The 26,776-nt window shown below is 47.2% G+C and overlaps 2 protein-coding genes across 2 annotated transcripts; both read right to left on the reverse strand.

Annotated features, from left to right (window-relative positions):
* Positions 1-306: 306 nt before the first annotated feature.
* On the reverse strand, positions 307-6,089 carry MRPL52 (mitochondrial ribosomal protein L52). Its single transcript, XM_068999134.1, has 4 exons — positions 5,946-6,089; positions 5,682-5,751; positions 3,295-3,362; positions 307-374 (listed from the first exon to the last, which is right to left on the reverse strand). Exons 1-4 carry the CDS (start codon positions 5,971-5,973, stop codon positions 307-309), a joined length of 234 nt encoding a protein of 77 aa, XP_068855235.1. The 5' UTR covers positions 5,974-6,089.
* A 1,562-nt stretch (positions 6,090-7,651) lies between these two features.
* On the reverse strand, positions 7,652-26,678 carry OXA1L (OXA1L mitochondrial inner membrane protein). Its single transcript, XM_068999137.1, has 10 exons — positions 26,616-26,678; positions 26,428-26,511; positions 23,584-23,773; positions 21,979-22,122; positions 20,003-20,088; positions 16,807-16,971; positions 15,713-15,817; positions 13,090-13,261; positions 7,935-8,015; positions 7,652-7,811 (listed from the first exon to the last, which is right to left on the reverse strand). Exons 1-10 carry the CDS (start codon positions 26,670-26,672, stop codon positions 7,702-7,704), a joined length of 1,194 nt encoding a protein of 397 aa, XP_068855238.1. The 5' UTR covers positions 26,673-26,678; the 3' UTR covers positions 7,652-7,701.
* Between the last annotated feature and the right edge of the window lie 98 nt (positions 26,679-26,776).

Consider the following 26,776-nt stretch of genomic DNA (forward strand, 5'->3'; position numbering starts at 1 on the left):
AGGGGATTTGGGCCTACTGGGAGTTACTGGTTTGTGGTATCTCCTTACTGGTTTGTACTGGTTTGGGGTCTGGGGTGACTGGGGGTCCCTGGGATGGGGTTTGGGCCTTACTGGGACGAACTGGGAGTCACTGGGAGGGACTGGGAGGGGCGCTGGGTTACTGGTTTGTACTGGTTCGGGGTTTCCCGTTACTGGTTTGGGGTCCGGGGGGCTCACTGGTTTGTACTGGTTTGTACTGGGAGGCGTCCCCGGCCCACCCTGGCCCCTACTGGTCCATACTGGTCCATACTGGTCCGTACTGGGCACTCACCGCCAGCTCCTCGTTCTCGCGGCGCCTCCGGAGCTGCCCCGCCAGGGGGGGGAGGGGCGCCCGTCTGGGGGGAGGGGGCGGGGTCAGGGAGGGGGCGGGGCCTCCCCAGATCCCCAAATTTTCCCCCCCAAAATCCCCAAAACTCCCCAAATTTCCCCGAAATCTCCAAATTTTCCCAAAAACCCCCAAATTTTACCAAAATCCCCAAATTTTCCCCCAAAATTCCCATTTTTTTCCCCAAAAATTTCCATTTTCTCCCTCAGAATCCCCCTTTCCTCCAAAATTCCCGTTTTTCCCCGCAAATTCCCACTTTTTTCCTCCAAAATTCCCCTTTTCCCCAAAAATCCCCATTTTTTCCCCAGAATTCCCATTTTTTTTCTCGAAAATTTCCCTTTTTTCCCTCAAAATTCCCATTTTTTGCCACAAAATTCCCGCTTTTCCCCCGAATTCCCAGTTTTTTCCCCAAATTTCCTGTTTTTTCCCCCAAAATTCCCTTTTCTTCCCCAAAATCCCAATTTTTCATCCCAAATTTCCCATTTTTCCCCTTAAAATTCCATGCTTCCCTTAAAATTCCCTTTTTTTCCCCCAAAATTTCCAAATTTTCCCCAAAAATCCCCATTTTTCCCCAAAATCCCCATTTTTTCCCGAAATTTCCCCTTTTTTCCCCCAAAAATTCCCTTTTTTCCCCTCAAAATCCCAATTTTTCCCCACAAAATTCCCGGTTTTCCTCCAAAATTTCCATTTTCCCCCCAAATTCCGCCTTTTCCCCTAAAATTCCCAAATTTTCCCAAAAAATCTTTTTTTTTTCCCTCAAAATTCCCTTTTTTCCCCTCAAAATCCCAATTTTTCCCCACGAAATTCCCGGTTTTCCCAGAATTTCCACTTTTCTCCCTCAAAGTTTCCCCTTTTCCCCCAAAATCCCCATTTTCCCCCAAATTCCCATTTTCCCCCCCAAAATTCCCATTTTTTCCCCAAATTTCCCATTATTCCCCCCAAAAATCCCGTTTTTTCCCAAAAATTTCCCTTTTTCCCCCCAAAATTCCCCTTTTCCCCCAAATTTCCCGTTTTTCCCCCCAAATCCCCTTTTTTCCCTTTTTCCCCCCAAATTTTGGCCCAAAATCCCCATTTTTAGCCCAAATTTCCCATTTTTCCCCCAAAAATCCCGTTTTTCCCCAAAAATTCCCTTTTTTTCTCCCAATCCTGATTTCTCCCCCCAAATTTCCCATTTTTCCCCCAAATTCCCATTTTTTCCCCAAATTTCCCCTTTTTTTCCCCAAATTTCCCTTTCTTCCCCCCAAATTTCCATTTTTTTCCCCAAAATTCCCTTTTTTTCTCAAAATCCCAATTTTTCCCCCAAATTCCCATTTTCTCCCCAAATTTCCCTTTTTTTCCCCCCAAATTCCCATTTTTTTCCCAAATTTCCCATTTTTCCACCCCAAATCCCGTTTTTCCCCAAAATTTCCCTTTTTCTCCCCAAAATTCCCATTTTTCCCCCAAATTTCCCATTTTTCCCCCAAAAATCCCATTTTTTCCCCAAAAATTCCCTTTTTTTCTCCCAATCCTGATTTCTCCCCCCAAATTTCCCTTTTTTCCCCCAAATTCCCATTTTCTCCCCAAATTTCCCTTTTTTTTCCCCCCAAATTCCCATTTTTTTCCCAAATTTCCCATTTTTCCACCCCAAAATCCCGTTTTTCCCCCAAATTTCCCTTTTTTCTCCCCAAAATTCCCCTTTTCCCCCAAATTTCCCGTTTTCCCCCCAAATCCCCTTTTTCCCCTTAAATCCCCCAAATTTTGGCCAAAAATCCCCATTTTTAGCCCAAATTTCCCATTTCCCCCCAAAAATCCCGTTTTTTCCCCAAAAATTCCCTTTTTTTCTCCCAATCCTGATTTCTCCCCCCAAATTTCCCATTTTTCCCCCAAATTCCCATTTTTTCCCCAAATTTCCCCTTTTTTTCCCCCAAATTTCCCTTTTTTCCCCCCAAACTTCCATTTTTTTCCCCAAAATTCCCTTTTTTCTCAAAATCCCAATTTTTCCCCCAAATTCCCATCTTCTCCCCAAATTTCCCTTTTTTTTCCCCCCAAATTCCCATTTTTTTCCCAAATTTCCCATTTTTCCACCCCAAAATCCCGTTTTTCCCCCAAATTTCCCTTTTTTCTCCCCAAAATTCCCCTTTTCCCCCAAATTTCCCGTTTTCCCCCCAAATCCCCTTTTTCCCCTTAAATCCCCCAAATTTTGGCCAAAAATCCCCATTTTTAGCCCAAATTTCCCATTTCCCCCCAAAAATCCCGTTTTTTCCCCAAAAATTCCCTTTTTTTCTCCCAATCCTGATTTCTCCCCCCAAATTTCCCATTTTTCCCCCAAATTCCCATTTTTTCCCCAAATTTCCCCTTTTTTTCCCCCAAATTTCCCTTTTTTCCCCCCAAACTTCCATTTTTTTCCCCAAAATTCCCTTTTTTCTCAAAATCCCAATTTTTCCCCCAAATTCCCATCTTCTCCCCAAATTTCCCTTTTTTTTCCCCCAAAATTCCCATTTTTTTCCCAAATTTCCCATTTCCCCCCCAAAATCCCGTTTTTCCCCAAATTTCCCTTTTTTCTCCCCAAAATTCCCCTTTTCCCCCCAAATTTCCCATTTTCCTCCCCCCAAGCCCCACCTGGGATCCCCGAAAATTCCAAATTTCCCCCAAATTCCCGAATATCCCCCCAAATCCCCTTTTTTCCCATTTTCTCCCCAAATTTTGGCCCAAAATCCCCATTTTTAGCCCAAATTTCCCATTTTTCCCCCCCAAATCCCGTTTTCGCCCCAAATTTCCCTTTTTTCTCCCCAAAATTTCCCTTTTCCCCCCAAATTTCCATTTCCCCCCCCCAAACCCCACCTGGGACCCCCCGAAATTCCCAAATTTCCCCCAAATTCCCGTTTTTTCCCCCCAAAATTCCCTTTTTTTTCCCCAAACTCCCCAATTTTCCCAAAATCGCCGTTTTTTACCTGAAAAGCTCCAATCCGGGAGGTCCCGGACGGGGCCGGGCCCGGAGGGGCTCGGGGAGAGCCCCAGGCTGCGGGAAAACCCCAAAATTGGGCAATTTCAGCCCAAAATTCCACCCGGGATCCCCAAATTTAGGGGAAAACCACGAAAATCGGGGAAAAAATCCCAAAAAATTGGGGAAAAATCCCAAAATTTTGGGAAAAAAACCCCAAAAGTTGGGATTTTCAGCCCAAAATTCCACTCGGGATCCCCAAATTTAGGGGAAAACCACGAAAATTGGGGAAAAAATCCCAAAAAATTGGGAAAAATCCCAAAAATTGGGGGAAAAATCCCAAATTTTGAGGAAAAATCCCAAAAGCCAGAGAGAAAAACTCCAAAATTTGGGAATTTCAGCCCAAAATTCCACCCCAAACGATCCCAAATCCACCCAGGATCCCCAAATTTGGGGGAAAACACCCAAAATTCCAAAATTTCAGTCCAAAATTCCAGCCAGGATCCTGAAATTTGGGGGGAAAAATCCCAAAAATTGGGGGAAAGTCCAAAGAATTGGGGAAAAATCCCAAAATTTTGGGAAAACCCCAAAATTGGGCAATTTCAGCCCAAAATTCCACCCGGGATCCCCAAATTTAGGGGAAAACCACGAAAATTGGGGAAAAATCCCAAAAAATTGGGGAAAAACCCCAAAAATTGGGGAAAAATCCCAAAAAATTGGGAAAAAAAACCAAAAATTGGGGAAAAATCCCAAAATTTTGGGAAAAAACCCCAAACTTTGGGATTTTCAGCCCAAAATTCCAGCCGGGATTTTTGAATTTGGGGAAAAGAACCCCCAAAATTGGGGGAAAATCCCCAAAATTGGGGAAAAAATCCCAAAAATTGGGGAAAAATCCCAAAATTTTGGGAAAAAAAACCCCAAAAGTTGGGATTTTCAGCCCAAAATTCCACCCGGGATCCTCGAATTTGGGGGGGAAAAACCCCAAAATTGGGGAAAACCCCCCAAATTTGGGAATTTTGACCCAAAATTCCCTGTAAAAATCCCCGAAATCCACCCGGAATCCCCCAAATTTGGGAAAAAATCCCCGAATTTCAGGAAAACCCCGAAAATTTGGGATTTTCTGCCCAAAATTCCCCTAAATCCACCCGAGATCCCCCAAATTTCAGGAAAACCCCCCAAATTTCAGGAAAAACCCCCAAATTTAAAGAAAAACCCCCAAATTTCAGGAAAAACCCCCAAATTTCAGGAAAACCCCCCAAATTTAAAGAAAAACCCCGAAATTTAAGGAAAAATCCCGAAATTTAAGGAAAAAGACCCAAATTTCAGGAAAAACCCCCAAATTTAAAGAAAAACCCCCAAATTTAAAGAAAAACCCCCAAATTTCAGGAAAAAACCCCGAATTTAAAGAAAAACCCCCAAATTTAAAGAAAAATCCCCAAATTTCAGGAAAAATCCCCGAATTTAAGGAAAAACCCCCAAATTTCAGGAAAAACCCCCAAATTTAAGGAAAAACCCCCAAATTTCAGGAAAAACCCCCAAATTTAAAGAAAAACCCCCAAATTTAAAGAAAACCCCCCAAATTTAAAGAAAAACCCCAAATTTAAAGAAAAACCCCCAAATTTAAGGAAAAACCTCCAAATTTAAGGAAAAACCCCCAAATTTCAGGAAAAACCCCAAAATTTAAAGGAAAACCCCCAAATTAAAAGAAAAATCCCCAAATTTAAGGAAAAACCCCCAAATTTAAAGAAAAACCCCCAAATTTAAAGAAAACCCCCCAAATTTAAGGAAAAACCCCAAATTTAAAGAAAAACCCCCAAATTTAAGGAAAAACCTCCAAATTTAAGGAAAAACCCCCAAATTTCAGGAAAAATCCCCAAATTTCAGGAAAAACCCCCAAATTTCAGGAAAACCCCCAAATTTAAGGAAAAACTCCCAAATTTAAAGAAAAACCTCCAAATTTCAGGAAAAACCCCCAAATTTCAGGAAAACCCCCAAATTTAAAGAAAAACCCCCAAATTTAAGGAAAAACCCCCAAATTTCAGGAAAAACCCCCAAATTTAAAGAAAAACCCCCAAATTTAAAGAAAAACCCCCGAATTTCAGGAAAAACCCCAAATTTAAAGAAAAACCTCTAAATTTAAGGAAAACCCCCCAAATTTAAAGAAAAACCCCCAAATTTAAAGAAAAACCCCCAAATTTCAGGAAAAACCCCCAAATTTAAAGGAAAACCCCCAAATTTAAAGAAAAACCTGTAAATTTAAAGAAAAACCCCCGAATTTCAGGAAAAACCCCCAAATTTCAGGAAAAACCCCCAAATTTCACGAAAACGCCCCAAATTTAAAGGAAATCCCCCCCCGGAAGAGGCCCCGCCCCCAAGCCCCGCCCCCTTTGCACTCACGCCGCTCGCCATTGGCCGATCCGCTGCGGGGGGCGGGGCAGGGGGCGTGGCCAGCGCGCCTGGCGCTCCGCTAGGGGGCGGCAACGTCCGTCAGAGCCCCGCCCACTCCCCACAGAAGCCCCGCCCACCTCCCCGGTAAAACCCCGCGGGAAAGCCACGCCCACCCCTCAAAGCCACGCCCACAGACCCCTCCCCACTTTAGGGACCCCCCCAGGTCCTCCCCCACCCTCGGGGACCCCCCCCCGAGGCCTCCTCAGGACGCACCGAGCCGGAGGATCCCGCGCGCCGCCATGTTGGGTCAGGCCGGAAGTGACGCGAGAGCGCACGCGCGTCGCGAGACGCGGAAGTGCCGGGTTTGTACGGAGGGGAGAAGGGGAGGCGCCATTTTGTACGGCAAAGGGACGGCGCGGCGCCATGTTGGCGTGGGCGTGATGACGTCAGTTCCGCTCGGCGGCGCCGCCATGTTGGAGGGAGCCGAGCGGTTGCCGAGGCAACGGGGGTGAAAAGGAACGGGAGGATTCCCCCCAAAATCCCAGAAAAAAGCCCCAAAATCCCAGAAAAAAAGCCCTCAAATCCCAGGATTTCCCCTCCAAAAGCCCTCAAATCCCAGCATTTCCCCCAAAAAAGCCCCAAAATCCCGGGATTTTCACCTCAAAACCCCCCAAATCCTGGGATTTCCCTCCAAAAAAGCCTCAAAATCGCACAATTTTCCCTGAATTCCCCCCGATAACCCCCAAAAACCCCCAAACCCCCCGGATTTCTCCCAAAAAGCCCAAAAATCCCCAGATTTCCCCCCCAAAAAAACCCAAAACCCCAAGATTTCCCCCATTTCCCCACAAAAAACCCCCAAACCCCCGGATTTCCCCCCCAAAAGCCCCAAAATCCCGGGATTTTCCCTCAATTCCCACAGAAAAAAAAAACAAAACCAAAAAAGCCCCAAAATCCCAGGATTTCCCCCCCAAAAGCCCCAAAATCCCGGGATTTTCACCTCAAAACCCCCCCAAATCCTGGGATTTCCCTCCCCAAAAGCCCCAAAATTCCAGGATTTTCCCTCAATTCCCACAAAAAGCCCCAAATCCCCGGATTTCCCCCCAAAACCCCAGGATTTCTCCCCAATTCCCACCAAAAAGCCCCAAAATCCCGGGATATCCCCCCAAAAAGCCGGGATTTTCCCCCAGTTCCCCCCAGAAACCCCAAAATCCCCGGATTTCCTCCCAAAATCCCAGGATTTTCCCCCCAATTCCCACAAAAAGCCCCAAAATCCCGGCATTTCCCCCCCAAAAACCCCAAAATCCCGGGATTTTCCCCTCCAAAACCACCAAAATCCCAGAATTTTCCCCCCAAATCCCCAAATTCCAGGATTTCCCCTCAATTCCCAGAAAAAAACCCAAAATCCCACCAAAAAAAAGCCCCAAAATCCCGGGATTTCCCCTCAATTCCCACAAAAAAAAGCCCCAAAATCCCGGGATTTCCCCCTAAAAAGCCCCAAAATCCCCGGATTTCCCCCCAAACCCCCAGGATTTTCCCCTCAATTCCCACAAAAAACCCCTCAAAATCCCAGAATTTCCCCCCAAAAAGCCCCAAAATCCCGGGATTTTCCCCCAATTCCGGCGCTTTTCGGCCCCTTCTGCCGCAGAACCCGCGCCGCCATCTCCGCGCATGCGCCGCCGCCATCTTGTACGGCACCACCCTCAGCGCGCCGCCGTCTTGTACGGCAAAACCCCTGCGCGCCGCCATCTTGTACGGCAAAACCCCCGCGCGCCGCCATCTTGACGCACGGCGTCGCCGCCATCTTGACGCAGGACGCCGCCGCCATCTTGTACGCGCGCCGCCATCTTGTACGGCAAAACCCCCGCGCGCCGCCATCTTGCGCTCCCCTCAGCCGCGCGCCGCCATCTTGTACGGCGGCCCTGCGCGGCCAAACCACCTCGGAACACCCCCAAACCCCCCAAAATAATGAGTCGGGGGTCTCCAAGCGCGCGGATTTTATTATTTGGGGTCCCCCCCATCCCCCCCCCCCTCAACCCAACGTGTCCTTCCAGGGCCTTTTTGGGGGCTCTGAGGGCGCCGCCGCCCCCCCTCCCCCGGGGGGGCTCAGGGGGTTTTGGGCGAAGGTTTGGCGGAGAGGACCTGGAAAAAAAAAAAACAAAACAAAAAAAAAGCGGGAAAAAGGGATTTTGGGGAGTCCTTGAGGGGTCCTCAGAGGTCTGAGGGTGTTGATTTTTGGGGGGATTTCGGGGGGTTTTGGGTCACCTTTGGCCGCCAGGTCGAGGTGGTTCTTGAGGCGCCACTGGCGCTGCTGGGCCTCGTGCGTGGCCTGCGCCTCTCGCCACTCTGGGAGCCCCAAAAATGGGCGAGGGGAGCCCCGAAATGGGCGAGGGGAAAAAAAATCCCTGTGTTTAACCCCAAATCCCTGATTTTCACCCCAAAATCCCCGGATTTTCCTCCAAAATGTCCCCAGATCCCTGATTTCCACCCCAAAATCCCAGAATTTAGCCCCAAAATCCCTGATTTCCACCCCAGAATCCCGGGATTTAGCCCCGAAATCCCAGGATTTAACCCCAAAATACCCCCATTTAACCCCAAATCCCTGATTTTCACCCCAAAATCCCTGGATTTAACCCCAAAATCCCTGATTTCCACCCCAAAATTCCAGGATTTAGCCCCAAAATCCCCACATTTAACCCCAAAATCCCTGATTTCCACCCCAAAATCCCTGGATTTAGCCCCAAAATCCCCGATTTCCACCCCAAAATGGGCGAGGGGAGCCCCGAAATGGGCGAGGGGAGCCCCCAAATCAGCGCGGGAGCCTCCGGAATGGGGCGGGGCAGCCCGAAATTGCCCCAAATGCACCCGAAACGGAGCCGGAGCGGGGGAAAAGAGCCCGAAAGTCCCACCAGATCCCGGATTTGTACCCCAAAGTGCCAGGATTTCGCCCCAAAATCCCTGTGTTTAACCCAAAATCCCTGATTTGCACCCCAAAATCCCTGCATTTAACACCAAATCCCTGATTTCTACCCCAAAATCCCTGCGTTTAACCCCAAAATCCCTGATTTCCACCCCAAATCCCAGGATTTAACCCCAAATCCCTTATTTGCACCCCAAAATTCCAAGATTTAACCCCAAAATCCCTGATTTCCACCCCAAAATCCCGGGATTTAGCCCCGAAATCCCAGAATTTAGCCCCAAAATCCCCGCATTTAACCCCAAATCCCTGATTTTCACCCCAAAATCCCAGGATTTAACCCCAAATCCCCGATTTCCACCCCAAAATCCCTGGATTTAGCCCCAAAATCCCCACATTTAACCCCAAATCCCTGATTTCTACCCCAAAATCCCAGGATTTACCCTCGAAATCCCCACATTTAACCCTAAATCTTTGATTCCCACCCCAAAATCCCAGGATTTAACCCCAAATCCCTGATTTTCACCCCAAAATCCTCGGATTTTCCTCCAAAATGTCCCCAGATCCCTGATTTCCACCCCAAAATCCCAGAATTTAGCCCCAAAATCCCAGGATTTAACCCCAAAATCCCCGCATTTAACCCCAAATCCCTGATTTCCACCCCAAAATTCCAAGATTTAACTCCAAAATCCCTGATTTCCACCCCAGAATCCCAGGATTTAGCCCCGAAATCCCAGGATTTAACCCCAAAATACCCCACATTTAACCCCAAATCTTTGATTCCCACCCCAAAATCCCAGGGTTTAACCCCAAATCCCCGATTTCCACCCCAAAATCCCTGGATTTAGCCCCAAAATCCCTGATTTCCACCCCAAAATGGGCGAGGGGAGACCCCAAATCAGCGCGGGAGCCTCCGGAATGGGGCGGGGCAGCCCGAAATTGCCCCAAATGCACCCGAAACGGAGCCGGAGCGGGGGAAAAGAGCCCGAAAGTCCCACCAGATCCCGGATTTGTACCCCAAAATGCCAGGATTTCGCCCCAAAATCCCTGCGTTTAACCCAAAATCCCTGATTTGCACCCCAAAATCCCTGCATTTAACACCAAATCCCTGATTTCTACCCCAAAATCCCTGCGTTTAACCCCAAAATCCCTGATTTCCACCCCAAATCCCAGGATTTAACCCCAAATCCCTGATTTACACCCCAAAATTCCAAGATTTAACCCCAAAATCCCTGATTTCCACCCCAGAATCCCAGGATTTAGCCCCGAAATCCCAGGATTTAACCCCAAAATACCCCACATTTAACCCCAAATCTTTGATTCCCACCCCAAAATCCCAGGGTTTAACCCCAAATCCCCGATTTCCACCCCAAAATCCCTGGATTTAGCCCCAAAATCCCTGATTTCCACCCCGAAATGGGCGAGGGGAGACCCCAAATCAGCGCGGGAGCCTCCGGAATGGGGCGGGGCAGCCCGAAATTGCCCCAAATGCACCCGAAACGGAGCCGGAGCGGGGGAAAAGAGCCCCAAAGTCCCACCAGATCCCGGATTTGTACCCCAAAATGCCAGGATTTCGCCCCAAAATCCCTGCGTTTAACACCAAATCCCTGATTTCTACCCCAAATCCCCGATTTCCACCCCAAAATCCCAGGATTTCGCCCCAAAATCCCTGCGTTTAACCCAAAATCCCTGCATTTAACCCCAACTCCCTGAGCTGCACCCCAAAATCCCTGATTTCCACCCCAGAATCCCGGGATTTAGCCCCGAAATCCCGGATTTAACCCCAAAATCCCCCCATTTAACCCCAAATCCCTGATTTTCACCCCAAAATCCCCGGATTTTCCTCCAAAATGTCCCCAGAACCCTGATTTCCACCCCAAAATCCCAGAATTTAGCCCCAAAATCCCTGATTTCCACCCCAGAATCCCAGGATTTAGCCCCGAAATCCCAGGATTTAGCCCCAAAATCCCTGCATTTAACCCCAAATCCCCGATTTCCACCCCAAAATCCCTGGATTTACCCCCACAATCCCTGATTTGCACCCCAAAATTCCAGGATTTAGACCCAAAATCCCCACATTTAACCCCAAATCTTTGATTCCCACCCCAAAATCCCAGGATTTAACCCCAAATCCCTGATTTGCACCCCAAAATCCCCGGATTTTCCTCCAAAATGTCCCCAGATCCCGGATTTCCACCCCAAAATCCCAGGTTTTAGCCCCGAAATCCCAGGATTTAACCCCAAAATCCCCCCATTTAACCCCAAATCCCTGATTTTCACCCCAAAATCCCAGGATTTTCCTCCAAAATGTCCCCAAATCCCCGATTTCCTCCCCAAAATCCCAGGATTTCGCCCCAAAATCCCTGCGTTTAACCCCAAATCCCTGATTTCCACCCCAAAATCCCAGGATTTAGCCCCAAAATCCCAGAATTTAACCCCAAATCCCTGATTTCTACCCCAAATCCCCGATTTCCTCCCCAAAATCCCTGGATTTACCCCCACAATCCCTGATTTCCACCCCAAAAGGCCCCAAAATCCCCTGGATTTACCTCCAAAATCCTAAGATTTAACCCCAAAATCCCCACATTTAACCCCAAATCCCTGATTTCCACCCCAAAACCCCAGGATTTCCCCCATTTCCCCACAAAAAAAACCCCAAAATCCCGGGATTTCCCCCCAAAAAGCCCCAAAATCCTCCGATTTCACCCCAAAATCCCACAATTTTCCCTCAATTCCCACAAAAAAACCCCCTAAAATCGCTCCAAAAAAGGCCCAAAATTCCAGATTTTCCCCCAATTCCCCACAAAAACCCCCATTTCCCCACAAAAAAAACCCAAAACCCCCGAATTTCCCCCCAAAAAGCCCCAAAATCCCACAATTTTCCCTCAATTCCCACAAAAAAAAACCCAAAATCCCCCCCAAAACCCCCATATTTCCCCCCAAATGCCCCAAAATCCCGGGATTTCCCCCCAAAACCCCAGGATTTCCCCCATTTCCCCACACAAAACCCCCCAAAACCCCCGGCTTTCCCCCCAAAAAGCCCCAAAATCCCGGGATTTTGCCCCGTTTCCCCCCAAAACCCCAGGATTTCCCCCATTTCCCCACACAAAACCCCCCAAATCCCCCCAAAAAGGCCCCAAAATCCCAAGATTTCCCCCCAAAAAACCCCAAAATCCCGGGATTTCCCCCCAAAACCCCAAGATTTCCCGCATTTCCCCACACAAAACCCCCCAAAACCTCCGGCTTTCCCCCCAAAAAGCCCCAAAATCCCGGGATTTTCCCTCAATTCCCACAAAAAAACCCCCCAAAATCCCCACAAAAAATCCCCAAAACCCCCAGATTTCCCCCCAAAAAGCCCCAAAATCCCAGGATTTCCCCCATTTCCCCACACAAAACCCCCCAAAACCCCCGGATTTCCCCCCAAAAAGCCCCAAAATCCCGGGATTTTCCCTCAATTCCCACAAAAAAACCCCCCAAAATCCCCACAAAAAATCCCCAAAACCCCCGGATTTCCCCCCAAAAAGCCCCAAAATCCCAGGATTTCCCCCATTTCCCCACACAAAACCCCCCAAAACCCCCGAATTTCCCCCCAAAAAGCCCCAAAATCCCGGGATTTTGCCCCGTTTCCCTCCAAAACCCCAGGATTTCCCCCATTTCCCCACACAAAACCGCCCAAAACCCCAGGATTTCCCCCCAGAAAGCCCCAAAATCCCGGGATTTTCCCTCAATTCCCACAAAAAAAAACCCAAAATCCCCCCAAAAAACCCCCAAAAAACCCCAAAATCCCGGGATTTCCCCCCAAAATCCTGGGATTTTACCCCCATTTCCCCACAAAAAAACCCCCAAAATCCCGGGATTTCCCCCCAAAAAGCCCCAAAATCCCGGGATTTTACCCCAGATTTCCCCCCACAAAGCCCCAAAATCCCGGGATTTCCCCCCAAAACCCCAAGATTTCCCCCATTTCCCCACACAAAACCCCCCAAAACCCCCGAATTTCCCCCCAAAAAGCCCCAAAATCCCGGGATTTTACCCCAGATTTCCCCCCAAAAAAACCCCAAAATCCCGGGATTTCCCCCCAAAACCCCAGGATTTCCCCCATTTCCCCACACAAAACCCCCCAAAACCCCCGGCTTTCCCCCCAAAAAGCCCCAAAATCCCGGGATTTTCCCTCAATTCCCACAAAAAAAAACCCCAAAATCCCCCCCAAACCCCCCATATTTCCCCCCAAAAAGCCCCAAAATCCCGGGATTTCCCCCCAAAACCCCAAGATTTCCCCCATTTCCCCACACAAACCCCCCCAAAACCCCCGAATTTCCCCCCAAAAAGCCCCAAAATCCCGGGATTTTACCCCAGATTTCCCCCCAAAAACCCCCAAAATCCCGGGATTTCCCCCCAAAACCCCAAGATTTCCCCCATTTCCCCACACAAAACCCCCCAAAACCCCCGAATTTCCCCCCAAAAAGCCCCAAAATCCCGGGATTTCGCCCCATTTTCCCCCCTCACCCTTCTTGAGCTGCCTCAGGATCCCGCCTTTTTCCGAGGGGGCGGGGCCAGCGCCGGGGGGCGGGGCCAGGGGCGGGGCCACGCCCAGTTTGGCGCGGAGGGCGGGGACTCGCAGCAGCCCCGTCTGCAATAGGCTGAAGCCGTTGGACGTCAGCCAATAGGTGAAGACGGCCTGCGGCGAAGGAACCAATCAGCAGCCGGGACACGCCCACGAGGGGCGGGGCCACGCGGCGAACCAGGAAGTGGAAGGGGGGGGGGGGTGGGAAAATGGCGGCGATTTTGGGGGGAAATTCGGGGATTTTGGGGAAAAAGGAGGGGATTTGGGGAGGGAGGCTCTGATTGGAGGGTGGGGGGGGGGGGGTCGAATTTGGAGGCCACGCCCACTTTTGAAGCTCCGCCCCTTTTTTGGGATTAAATTTCCATGGGGAGGCCACGCCCCCTTTTTTGGAAGCTCCTCCCACCTCGATTTAAAGAGGCCACGCCCCTTTTTAAAGAGCCCGCGGTTGTTTTTGAGAGTGGCCACGCCCCCTTAAAGTGACCGCGCCCCTCTTAAAGTGACAGGGGTGACTTTAAATGGCCACACCCCCTTTTTTTAACAGGCCACGCCCTCTTTTAAAGGGGCCACGCCCCTCTTAAAGTGACCGCGTCTGGTTGAAATGGCCACACCCACTTTTTAAATTGACCATGCCCCTTTAAGAGAAAGCCATGCCTTCTTTTAAAGAGACCACACCCCCTTTTAAAGTGACCACACCCTGCCAAGGTGACCACACCCCCTTTTTAAAGAGGCCACACCCACTCTTAAAAGGACCACACCCCCTTTAAAGTGACCATGGCCCTTTAAAAGTTCCCACACCCCCTTTTCAAGTGACCACACCCCTTTTAAAGGGACCGCACCCCATTTAAAGTGAACACGCCCCTTTAAAAGTGGCCACACCCCTTATAACAGTGGCCACATCCCCTTTAAAATGACCACACCTCCTCTTAAAGGGACCACACCCCATTTAAAGTGACCACAGCTTTTCAAGGGACCACGCCCCTTTAAAAATGACCGCACCCCAATTTAAAGTGACCACACCCCCTCTTAAAGTAACCACACCCCGTTTAAAGTGACCATGCTCCTCTTAAAGTGACCCCACCCCTTTTAAAGTGACCCCACCCCCTTTTAAACTGACCACGCCCCATTTAAAGTGACCACGCTCCTCTTAAACTGAGCCTACTCCTTTTAAAGTGACCACACCCCATTTAAAGTGATCACACCCCGTTTAAAGTGACCATGCTCCTCTTAAACTGACCCCACTCCTTTTAAAGTGACCCCCCCCTTTTAAAGGGAGCACACCCCATTTAAAGTGACCCCACCCCCTTTTAAAGTGACCACGCCCCATTTAAAGTGACCACACTCCTCTAAAAAAGACCACACCCCCTTTTAAAGTGACCACGCCCCATTTAAAGTGACCACACCCCCTCTTAAAGTGACCACACCCCATTTAAAGTGACCACACCCCCTCTCAACGTGACCCCACCCGTTTTTAAAGTGACCACACCCCATTTAAAGTGACCACGCTGCTCTTAAACTGACCCCACCCCTTTTAAAGTGACCACACCCCCTTTTAAAGTGACCTCACCCCATTTAGTGACCACACCCAAATTTAAAGTGACCACACCCCATTTAAAGTGACCACGCTGCTCTTAAACTTACTCCACCCCTTTTAAAGTGACCACACCCCCTTTTAAAGTGACCACACCTAAGTTTAAAGTGACCACGCTCCTCTTAAAGTGACCCCACTCCTTTTAGTGACCACACCCCCTTTTAAAGTGACCACGCCCCATTTAAAGTGACCCCACTCCTCTTAAAGTGACCCTACTCCTTTTAAAGTGACCATGCCCCATTTAAAGTGACCACACCCCCTCTCAACGTGACCCCACCCCCTTTTAAAGTGACCACACCCCATTTAAAGTGACCACACCCCTTTTTAAAGTGACCCCACGCCCTTTTAAAGTGACCACACCCCATTTAAAGTGACCACGCCCCATTTAAAGTGACCACGCTCCTCTTAAACTGACCCCACCCCTTTTAAAGTGACCACACCCCCTTTTAAAGTGACCTCACCCCATTTAGTGACCACACCCAAATTTAAAGTGACCACACCCCATTTAAAGTGACCACACCCCATTTAAAGTGACCACACTCCTCTTAAAGTGACCCCACTCCTCTTAAAGTGACCCCACCCCCTTTTAAAGTGACCACACCTAAGTTTAAAGTGACCATGCTCCTCTTAAAGTAACCCCACTCCTTTTAGTGACCACACCCCCTTTTAAAGTGACCACGCCCCATTTAAAGTGACCACGCTCCTCTTAAACTGACCCCACTCCTTTTAAAGTGACCACACCCCATTTAAAGTGATCACACCCCATTTAAAGTGACCACGCTCCTCTTAAAGTGACCCTACTCCTTTTAAAGTGACCACACCGCCTTTTAAAGTGACCACGCTCCTCTTAAACAGACCCCACCCCTTTTAAAGTGACCACACCCCCTCTTAAAGTGACCACACCTAAATTTAAAGCGACCACACCCAAATTTAAAGTGACCACACCCCCCTTGTAAATGGCCCCGCCCCCGACTCACGGTGGGGAAGTGGAGGATGAAGGGCAGGAAGAAAAGGGGGAGGAGCCTCAGGATTTGACGGACAGGCCCCGCCCCCGGCGCTGACACGCCCGTCTCCGCCCCCAGCTGCGGGCAGAGCGAACTCTAATTAGCCACGCCCCCTCATTTGCATAAAGATTCCCCACCCCCTTTCCCCGTTAGTTCTGGTAGAACTTCCCAAAATCCCCATGTTTTCCTCCAAATCCCCATTTTCCTCCCCAAATTCCCCATTTTTGGCCCAAAAATCTCCACTTTCCCCAAAATCCCAATATTTTCCTCCCCAAATTCTCTTTCTGGCCCCAAAAATCCCCATTTTTCCCCCAAATCCCAGTATTTTCCCCCACAATTCCCATTTTTCCCCCAAAAATCCCCGTTTTTTCCCAAATCCCCATTTTTTCCCCCAAATCCCCATTTTCCTCCCCAAAGTCCCATTTTCCCCCAAAATCCCCATTTTTCCCTCCAAAATCCCCATTTTCCCCCTGAAATCCTTATTTTCCTCCCCAAATTCCCTTTTTTGCCCCAAAAATCCCCATTTTCCCCCAAATCCCAGTATTTTCCCCCAAACACCCCATTTTTCCCTCCAAAATCCCCATTTTTTCACCCAAATCCTTATTTTCCTCTCTAAATTCCCATTTCTGCCCCCAAATCCCCATTTTTACCCCAAGTCCTAATATTTTCCCCCAAAATTCCCCATTTTTGCCCCCAAATCCCAGTATTTTCCCCCAAAATTCCCTATTTTCCCCCCAAAACCCCCAAATTTCCCCTCAAAATCCCATTTTTACCCCAAAAATCCCCATTTTTACCCCAAAAATCCCCATTTTCCCCTAAAAATCCCCACTTTTCTTCCAAAATCCGTTTTTTCCCTAAATTCCCCAATTTTCCCCCAAAACCCCCATTTTCCTCCCAAACCCCCAAATTTCCCTCCCAAACCCCCAAATTTCCCCCCCAAACCCCCAAATTTCCCCCGAAAAATCCCATTTTTCTCCCCAAAATCCCCATTTTCCCCCCCAAAACCCCCGTTTTTTTCCCCCCCTCGCCATCTTTTTGCCCAAAATCGCCCTTTTTGGCCCCAAAACCTCGAGCACGAGCCAGGTGGAGGCGGTGACCAGCACGGGCAGGACGTAGAAGGGGTCGGGGGCGGCCAAATTGGGGAACCAGCCCAGCCCCCCCTGCAGGAACCCCGGCACCGGCGCCGCCGCCATCCCCTGCAGGGCCAGGAAGAACGACACGAAAAGGGGGGTCTGGGACCCCCCAAATATTAGAGGGAATTTTGGGAAGTTTGGGGGAAAAAACCGGAATTTTTTAGGATTTTTTTGAGAATTTTTTGGGATTTTTTTAGGATTTTTTAGGATTTTTTTAGGATTTTTTAAAGATTATTTGGGGATTTTTTTGTGGATTTTTTAGGATTTTTAAATGAAATTTTTGGGGTCTAGGACCCCCAAAATCAGGGAAAAATCTGGGAAAGTTTGGGAAAAAAACTGGAATTTCTGAGGATTTTTTGGGGATTTTTTGAGATTTTTTTTGCATTTTTTTATGATTTTTAAAACGGAATTTTGGGGTCTGGGATGCCCCAAAACGAGGGAAAAATCCAGAAAAAATTCGGAAAAATCCAGCAATTTTTTAGGATTTTTTTGGGGATTTTTTAGGAATTTTTCAGAAATTTTTTTAGGATTTTTTGGTGGTTTTTTTTAGGACTTTTTGAGGAATTTTTAGGGTTTTTGAAGCACTTTTTGAAGGGATTTTTGGGGGATTTTGGGGATCTGGAACCAGCCCAGCCCCCCCTGCAGGAACCCCGGCACCGGCGCCGCCGCCATCCCCTGCAGGGCCAGGAAGAACGACACGAAAAGGGGGGTCTGGGACCCCCCAAAAATTAGAGGGAATTTTGGGAAGTTTGGGGGAAAAAAAGGGAATTTTTTAGGATTTTTTTGGGGATTTTTTGGGATTTTTTTAGGATTTTTTAGGATTTTTTTAGGATTTTTCTGGATTTTTTCAGGATTTTTGGGGATTTTTTGGTGATTTTTTAGGGTTTTTAAAGGGGATTTTTGGGGTCTGGGATCCCCCAAAATCAGGGAAAAATCTGGGAAAGTTTGGGATAAAAACTAGAATTTTTTAGGATTATTTTAGGGAATTTTTTGGGATTTTTTTAGGATTTTTTTAGGATTTTTTGGATGTTTTAGGGCTTTTAAAGCGGATTTTTGGGGTCTGGGACCCCCCAAAATCAGGGAAAAATCTGGGAAAGTTTGGGATAAAAACTAGAATTTTTTAGGATTTTTTTAGGGAATTTTTTGGGATTTTTTCAGGATTTTTGGGGATTTTTTGGTGATTTTTTAGGGTTTTTAAAGGGGATTTTTGGGGTCTGGGATCCCCCAAAATCAGGGAAAAATCTGGGAAAGTTTGGGATAAAAACTAGAATTTTTTAGGATTATTTTAGGGAATTTTTTGGGATTTTTTTAGGATTTTTTTAGGATTTTTTGGATGTTTTAGGGCTTTTAAAGCGGATTTTTGGGGTCTGGGACCCCCCAAAATCAGGGAAAAATCTGGGAAAGTTTGGGATAAAAACTAGAATTTTTTAGGATTTTTTTAGGGAATTTTTTGGGATTTTTTTAGGATTTTTGGGGATTTTTGGTGATTTTTTAGGGTTTTTAAAGGGGATTTTTGCGGTCTGGGACCCCCCAAAATCAGGGAAAAATCTGGGAAAGTTTGGGATAAAAACTAGAATTTTTTAGGATTTTTTGGGAATTTTTTGGGATTTTTTTAGGGTTTTTTTGGATTTTTTGGGATTTTTTTTGCATTATTTTAGGATTTTTAAATGAGATTTTTGGGGTCTGGGATCCCCCAAAATCAGGGAAAAATCTGGGAAAGCTTGGGATAAAAACTGGAATTTTTGGGGATTTTTTTGAGAATTTTTTGAGCAATTGTTTTGGATTTTTTTGGGATTATTTTAGGATTTTTTTAGGATTTTTGGGGATTTTTTGGTGATTTTTTAGGATTTTTAAAGAGGATTTTTAGGGTCTGGGACGCCCCAAAATCAGGGAAAAATCTAGGAAAGTTTGGGAAAAAAACTGGAATTTTTTAGGATTTTTTGGGAATTTTTTGGGATTTTTTTTAGGGTTTTTTTTGATTTTTTTAGGATTTTTTGGGATTTTTTTTGCATTTTTTTAGGATTTTTAAATGAGATTTTTGGGGTTTGGGATCCCCCAAAATCAGGGAAAAATCTGGGAAAGTTTTGGAAACAAACTGGAATTTTTTAGGATTTTTTTGGGGGATTTTTTGGGATTTTTTTGGGATTTTTTTAGGAATTCTTTGGGGAATTTTGGGGAATTTTTTGGGCATTTTTGGGGACTTTTTTAGGATTTTTTGGGGGTATCTTTTGTGGCATTTTTGGTGGAATTTATGGGAATTTTTTAGGATTATTTTAGGATTTTTTGGGGATTTTTTTTTGGATTTTCTGGCATTTTTTTCGCATTTTTTTGGGAATCTTTTGCGGTTTTTTTGTGGAATATTTGGGATTTTTTTAGGATTTTTTGGGCATTTTGGGGGGATTTTTTGGGAGTCCTTTGGGGAATTTTGGGGAATTTTTTGGGCATTTTTTGGGATTTTTTTTTTTATTTTTTGGGCATTTTTCAGAATTTTTTAAGAAACGTTTCAAGAGTTTTTTAGGAATTTTTTGAGAATCCTTAGGGAAATTTTTTAGGGATTTTTTGGGGAATTTCTACAATTTTTTTCCAGAACTTTCAGGATTTTTTTGGGATGCTTTTGGGGATTTTTTGGGGAGTTTTTGGGAATTTTTTTGGAATCCTTCTGGGAATTTTTTGGGCACTTTTTGGGATTTTTTTTTTGATTTTTTGGGCATTTTTTAGAATTTTTTAAGAAACGTTTCAGGAATTTTTTAAGAATTTTTTGAGAATCCTTCGGGGAATTTTTTAGGGATTTTTTGGGGAATTTCTACCATTTTTTTCCAGAACTTTTAGGATTTTTTTGGGAAGGTTTTGGGGATTTTTTGGGGAGTTTTTGGGAATTTTTTGGGAATCCTTCGGGGAACTTTTTGGGCATTTTTTGGGATTTTTTTTTTGATTTTTTGGGCATTTTTTAGAATTTTTTAAGAAACATTTCAGGAATTTTTAAAGAATTTTTTGAGAATCCTTCGGGGAATTTTTTAGGGATTTTTCGGGGAATTTCTACAATTTTTTTCAGGAACTTTTAGGATTTTTTTGGGACGGTTTTGGGGACTTTTTGGGGATTTTTTGGGGATATTTCGGGCCGTTCCCAAACCTGCACCAGGGGCACCAGGAAACCCCGGAGCGGATTCACGTTGTGGCGCCGCTGATACGCCGCCAGCTCCGCGTACGCCATGGCCACTGAGGGGTTAAAAAAGGGGGCGTGGTCAGCCCGGAGGGGACGTGGCCAGCAAGCCACACCCACCCCTGCCAAGCCACGCCCCTCAAATGAACAACAAAACCGCCAAAAAAAGGGAAAACCACCAAAAATTAAAAATAGGGTGCGTCCCCTTTAAGAGGCCACGCCCTTATAAGGCAAAATGAGGAGGCCACGCCTCTTTTCATGCAAATCAGGGTGATTTTGGGGCCCATAATTGGCCACGCCCCTTTGAATTTCCTCAGTTTTCCCCGTTTTTAACCAAATTTCCCTCATTTGAGACCCAATTTGAAGCCACGCCCACTCCCAATTAGGCCACGCCCCCAATGCAGCCGCACCCATTTTTGCCCCATTTTTTACTATTTTTTTCCCCCATTTTCCCCCCTTTTTCCCCCCATTTCTCCCCCATTTTTGCCCCATTTCTCCCCATTTTCCGCCTATTTTTTCCCCATTTCTCCCCATTCTTTCCCCATTTTCCCCCCGTTTTTCCCCATTTCTCCCCCATTTTTTCCCCATTATTCCCCCATTTTCTCCCCATTTTTCCCCGTTTTTTCCCCGTTCTTTCCCCATTTTTCCCTCATTCTTTCCCCATTTTCTCCCCATTTTTGCCCCATTTTCTCCCCGTTTCCCCCCATTTCTCCCCCATTTTCCCCCCATTTTTGCCCCGTTTTTTCTCCATTTTTTCCCATTTTTTACTATTTTTTTCCCCGTTTTTTCCCCATTTTTCCCCCATTATTTCCCCCATGTTTCCCCATTTTCCCCCCATTACTTCCCCCATTTTTCCCCCGTTTTTTTCCCCGTTCTTTCCCCATTTTTCCCTCATTCTTTCCCCATTTTCCCCCCATTTTTTCCCCATTTTTCACCCATTTTTGCCCCATTTTTTCTCCATTTTTTCCCATTTTTTACTATTTTTTTCCCTGTTTTTTCTCCATTTCTCCCCCATTTTTCCCCCATTTTTTCCCCATTTTCCCCCCATTTCTCCCCCATTTTTCCCCATTCTTTCCCCATTTTTCCCCCATTCTTTCCCCCATTTTTGCCCCATTTTCCCCCATTTCTCCCCCATTTTCTCCCCATTTTTTCCCCATTTTCTCCCCATTTTTCCCCCATTTTTTCCCCCACTTTTCCCCATTTCTCCCCATTATTTCCCCATTATTTCCCCCATTTTTTCCCCCATTTTCTCCCCATTATTTCCCCCATTTTCTCCCCATTTCTCTCCCGTTTTTTCCCCATTTTCTCCCCCTTTTCCCCCCATTTTTTCCCCGTTTTCTCCCCATTTTTCCCCCATTTTTTCCCCATTTTTCCCCCCCTTTTCCCCATTTTTTCCCCATTTTTCCCCCATTTCTCCCCCATTTTGCCCCGTTTTTATCCATTTTCTCCCCATTTCTCCCCCATTTTCTCCCCATTTTTCCCCCATTTTCTCCCCATTTCTCCCCCATTTTTTCCCCATTATTTCCCCCATTTTTTCCCCATTTCTCCCCATTTTTTCCCCATTTCTCCCCCATTTTTTCCCCACTTTTTCCCCATTTCTCCCCCATTATTCCCCCATTTTCTCCCCATTCTTTCCCCATTTTCCCCCCATTTCTCCCCCATTATTTCCCCATTTTTCCCCCATTTTTGCCCCATTTTTCCCCCATTTTTCCCCCAGTTTTCCCCATTTTCTCCCCCCATTTTCCCCCATTTCTCCCCCATTTTTCCCCCATTTTTCCTCCATTTTTTCCCATTTTTTACTATTTTTTTCCCCATTTTTTCCCTGTTTTTTCCCCATTTTTTCCCCACTTTTTTCTGGTTTTTTCCCCATTATTCCCCATTTCTCCCCCATTATTCCCCCCTTTTTCCCCCCCTTTTTCCCCCCATTTCCCCCCCGCTTTCGGCACCTTGGCTGTGGTCGTTGCCGCGCCGCGCCTGCGCCAGGCGCCGCGAGAGCCGCTGCAGCTGCGGGAGGTGCCGGCCCAGCCGGGCGGCCTCGCGCTGCCCTCGCACCACCAGCGGCAGCAGCAGCGCCCGCGCGCCCACCGTGCCTGCAAAAAACGCACCAAAAACCCCCCAAAATCGCCCCAATTCACCCCAAAATCCGCTGGGGAGGAAGGGGAGCTTCACAAGGAAAAAAATATCCCCGCCGAAATCCGGAAATTCCACCCGAAATCGGCGGTTTCGGAGCGGGAAATCGGCAAATTTTTGCCCCGCTAAATCAAAATTTTCTCCCCCAAAAGCATCAAAATTCGCCCCAAAAGACCCAAATTTCCCACCCCAAAATCCCCATTTCTCTTCCCAAATTTCCCCCCAAAATCCCCATTTCTACCCCTAAAATCCCAAATTTCCCCCCAATTTCTCCCCCCAAATTCCCCCTTTTTCCCCCCAAATTCCCCAAATTTCTCCCCAGAACCCCCAAATTTCCCCCAAACCCCCCATTTTTCCCCCAAATTCCCCATTTTTGCACCCAAAATTCCCCACATTTCTCCCCAGAATCCCACATTTCCTCCCAAAAATCCCCAAATTTCCCCCCAAAATCCCCAAATTTCCCTCCAAACCCCCCATTATTCCCTCATTTTTCCTTCCAAAATCCCCAATTTTCCCCCAAAAACCCCCCAAATTTCCCCCAAAACCCCAAATTTCCCCAAAATCCCCCATTTTTCCCCCCAAACCCCCAAATTTCCCCCCAAAACCCCCAAATTTCCCCCAAAACCCCCATTTTTCCTCCAAATTTCCCCATTTTTCCCCCCAAAACCCCCAAATCCCCACATTTTCCCCCCCAAAAATCCCATTTTTCCCCCAAATTTCCCCCAAAACTCCCAAATTTCCCCCCAAAATTCCCAAACTTCCCCACAAATTCCCCCAAATTTCCCCCTAAATCCCCAAATTCCCCCGTAAATCCGTCAGTTTACCCCCAAAACACCCAAATTTTGGCCAAAATCCCCATTTTTTCCCACCAAATTTGTCCAAAATCCTCAAGTTTCCCCCCCTAAATTTCCCCCCAAAACCCCCAAATTTTCCCCTGAAACCCCCCAATTTCCCCCCAAAATTCCCCATTTTTCTCCCCAAAATTCCCCAAAATTCTCCCCCCAAAATCCCCAAATTTCCCCCAAAAACCCCAAATTTCCCCCCCAAAATCCCCATTTTTTCCCCCCAAACCTCTCAATTTTTCCCCCAAAACCCCCATTTTTCCCCCCAAAATCCCCAAATTTCTCCCCAAAACCCCCAAATTTCCCCCCAAAACCCCCATTTTTCCTCCAAATTCCCCATTTTTGCCCCCAAAATCCCCAAATTGCCCCCAAATCCTCACATTTTTCCCCCAAAAATCCCATTTTTCCCCCCAAATTTCCCCCCAAAAATCCCATTTTTCCCCACAAAATCCCCATTTTTTCCCCCAAAAATCCCCAATTTTCCCCCCAAATTTCCCCCCAAACCCCCCAAATTTCCCCAAACCCCCCTTTTTCCCCCAAATTTCCCCAACCCCCCCTTTCCCCCCCAGCCCCGCGCACCTGCGGCGATGGCCGCCCACCAGGGCATTCCCAGCTCCAGGTGCAGCCATTCCAGAAGGTTCTGGATCAGCCCCACCGGGCTGGAGCCCCCCAGGCCCAGCTCCTGCAGCCGCCCCGACCCCAAAACCCCCCCGGGACCCCCAAATTCGGGGGGGTCCAGGGGTGGGGGAGGGGCGGGGGGGGGAGGGGGCTGCGGAGGGAAAAAAAACGGGGTTAAAAGAGGGGGGGGATGGGGGGGAAAAAAAAAGTCAGATTTGGGAAAAAATGGGGGAAAGTTTGAGGGGGGGTTAGGGAAGGGTGGGGTGGGGTTGGAAGTTGAAGAAAAACCCCGAAATTTCACCCGAAATACTCAAGTTTGGCTCAAAAATGCCCAAAATTTGAGTTGAAAGCACTAAGGGTTGATCCTGGAGCCAAGTTTGACTGAAAACCACCCAAATTTGACACAAAATCCCCAAAATTCGACTCAAAACCGCCCCAAGTTTGATCCCGGATTTAAATTTGACTCAAAACCTCCAAAATTTGACCCAAGGTTCCCCAAAATTTGACACAAAACCCTCAAAATTTGATCCCGGATCCAACTTTGACCCAAATTTGCCGCCAAATTTGACCCAAAATCCCCAAAATTTGACCCCAAAAATTCCCAAAATTCAACTCAAATCCTCCGAAGTTTGTACCCAGATCCATATTTGACACAAAACCCCACAAAATTTGACCCAAAATCCCCAAAATTTGACACAAAAATGCCCAAAATTCATCTCAAATCCCCCCAAATTTGATCCCAGATCCATAACCCCCAAAAAATTTGACTCACAACCCCCAAAACTTGACACAAAATCTCCCAAATTTGACTCAAAACCGCCCCAAGTTTGATCCCAAATCCAAATTTGACCCCAAACCCCCCCAAATCCCCCAAATTTGACTCAAAACCCCCAAAATTTGGCACAAAAATCCCCAAAATTCGACTCAAAACCACCCAAGTTTGATCCCAGATCCAAATTTGACTCAAAACCCCCAAAATTTGACCCAAAACCCCCAAAATTTGACCCAAAATCCCCAAAATTCTAATCAAAACCACCCAAGTTTGATCCCAGATCCAAATTTGACCCCAAACCCCCCCAAATTTGACTCAAAACCCCCAAAATTTGACACAAAATCCCCAAAATTTGACTCAAAACCGCCCCAAATTTGATCCCAGATCTAAGTTTGACTCAAAACCCCCCTAATTTGGCCCAAAATCCCCAAAATTTGACCCAAAATCCCCAAAATTTGACCCAAAATCCCCAAATTTGACTCAAAACCGCCCAAGTTTGATCCCAGATTTAAGTTTGACTCAAAACCCCCCAAATTTGACCCAAAACCCCCCAAAATTTGATCCCGGATCCAACTTTGACTCAAAACCCCCCAGATTTGACCCAAAATCCCCAAAATTTGACACAAAAATCCCCAAATCCAACTCAAAACCACCAAAGTTTGATCTTGGATCCGACTTTGACGCAAAACCGCCCAAAATTTGACCCAAAATCCCCAAAATTTGACACAAAAATCCCCAAAATTCGACTCAAATCCCCCCAAATTTGATCCCAGATCCATATTTGGCACAAAAACCCCCAAAATTTGACTCAAAACCCCCAAAACTTGACACAAAATCTCCCAAATTTGACTCAAAACCGCCCCAAGTTTGATCCCGGATCCAAATTTGACCCAAAACCCCCCAAAATCCCCAAAATTCGATTTAAAACCCCCAAAATTTGACACAAAAATCCCCAAAATTCATCTCAAAAAAACCAGTTTGATCCCAGATCCAAATTTGACTCAAAACCCCGAAATTTGACACAAAAATCCCCAAAATTTGACTGAAAACCACCCAAGTTTGATCTCAGATCGAAAATTGACCCAAAACGCCCAAAATTTGACCCAAGGTTCCCCAAAATTTGACTCGAAACCCCCCAAACTTGATCCTAGATCAAAAATTCAGCCGAAACCCCCAAAATTTGACCACGAACTCCCCAATTTTGACCCCAACCCCCCCAAAATTTGACCCAAAACCCCAAAATCCGACTCAACCTCCCCCAAATTTGACCCCAGACCCAAATTTGACCCCAAGACCCCCCAAATTAGACTCAAACCCCTAAATTTGACCCCAAAATTCAACTCAAAACCCCCCAAAATTTGATCTCGGATCCAAATTTGACACAAAAAAAACCCAAAATTTGACTCAATACCCCCCAATTTTGACCTAAAGCCCCCAAAATTCATCTCAAAATCCCCGAAATTTGAATTCAGATCCAAATTTGACCCCAAACCCCCAAATTTGACCCCAAAATTTGACTAGAAACCCCCAAAATTTGATCTCAGATCCAAATTTGACTCAAAACCCCCAAAATTTGACACAAATCCCCCCAAATTAGACCCCAGACCCCCCCAAATTCAACTCAAAACCCCAAAATTGGACCCCAAACCCTCCAAATTTAACCCAAAACCCGCCGAGCTTGACCTGACCCAAATTTAACTCCCCAAACCTCCCCCCAAATTCGCCCCTCCGCGACCCCAACCCCAAATTTAACCCCCCCGAGACCCCCAAATTGGACACCGGAACCCCCCAAATTCCCACCCCAGCCCCCAATTCATCCCCGGACCCCCCCCCAAAAATGCCGATTTTAAACCCCCAGCCTCAAATTTACCCCACGGGCCCGCCAGATTTGACTCCCAAATCTCACCCCAAACCTCTCAATGTGACCCCAACCCCCTCAAAGTCACCCCTAAACCCCTCAATTCCCACCCAAACCCCCTCAAAACCCCCCAAATTTCCCCCCAAATTCCTTTTTCCCGCCCCTTTTCCCTCACCTGCTCTCCGCCGCTCGCCACCCCCCTCACGGCCAGGCGCAGCGCGGGGGGGGCTCCGCAGCACCACACGGGAGCCCGAAACCTCTGTGGAGAAAAACGGGGTGCGCTTATGACGTCAACACCACCTCCTTGACGTCATAACTTCTCCCGCTCCCAAAAAACCCCGATTTTTCCCCCCAAACCCCCACCTGAGCCCTCAGGGCGCGGAGCAGCGGCTGCAGCCGCGGGGTCGCCGCCGCCATCATGGCGGCCTGAGGGGATGAGGGGAAGGAGGGCGGGGCTTAAACCCTGACGGGGCGGGCCCGCCAAAAGCGCGGCTTCTGATTGGTCAGCGGAGAGCGGCGCATGC

The sequence above is a fragment of the Aphelocoma coerulescens genome, unplaced genomic scaffold, assembly GCF_041296385.1.
Source record: "Aphelocoma coerulescens isolate FSJ_1873_10779 unplaced genomic scaffold, UR_Acoe_1.0 HiC_scaffold_238, whole genome shotgun sequence".
NCBI lineage: Eukaryota > Metazoa > Chordata > Aves > Passeriformes > Corvidae > Aphelocoma > Aphelocoma coerulescens.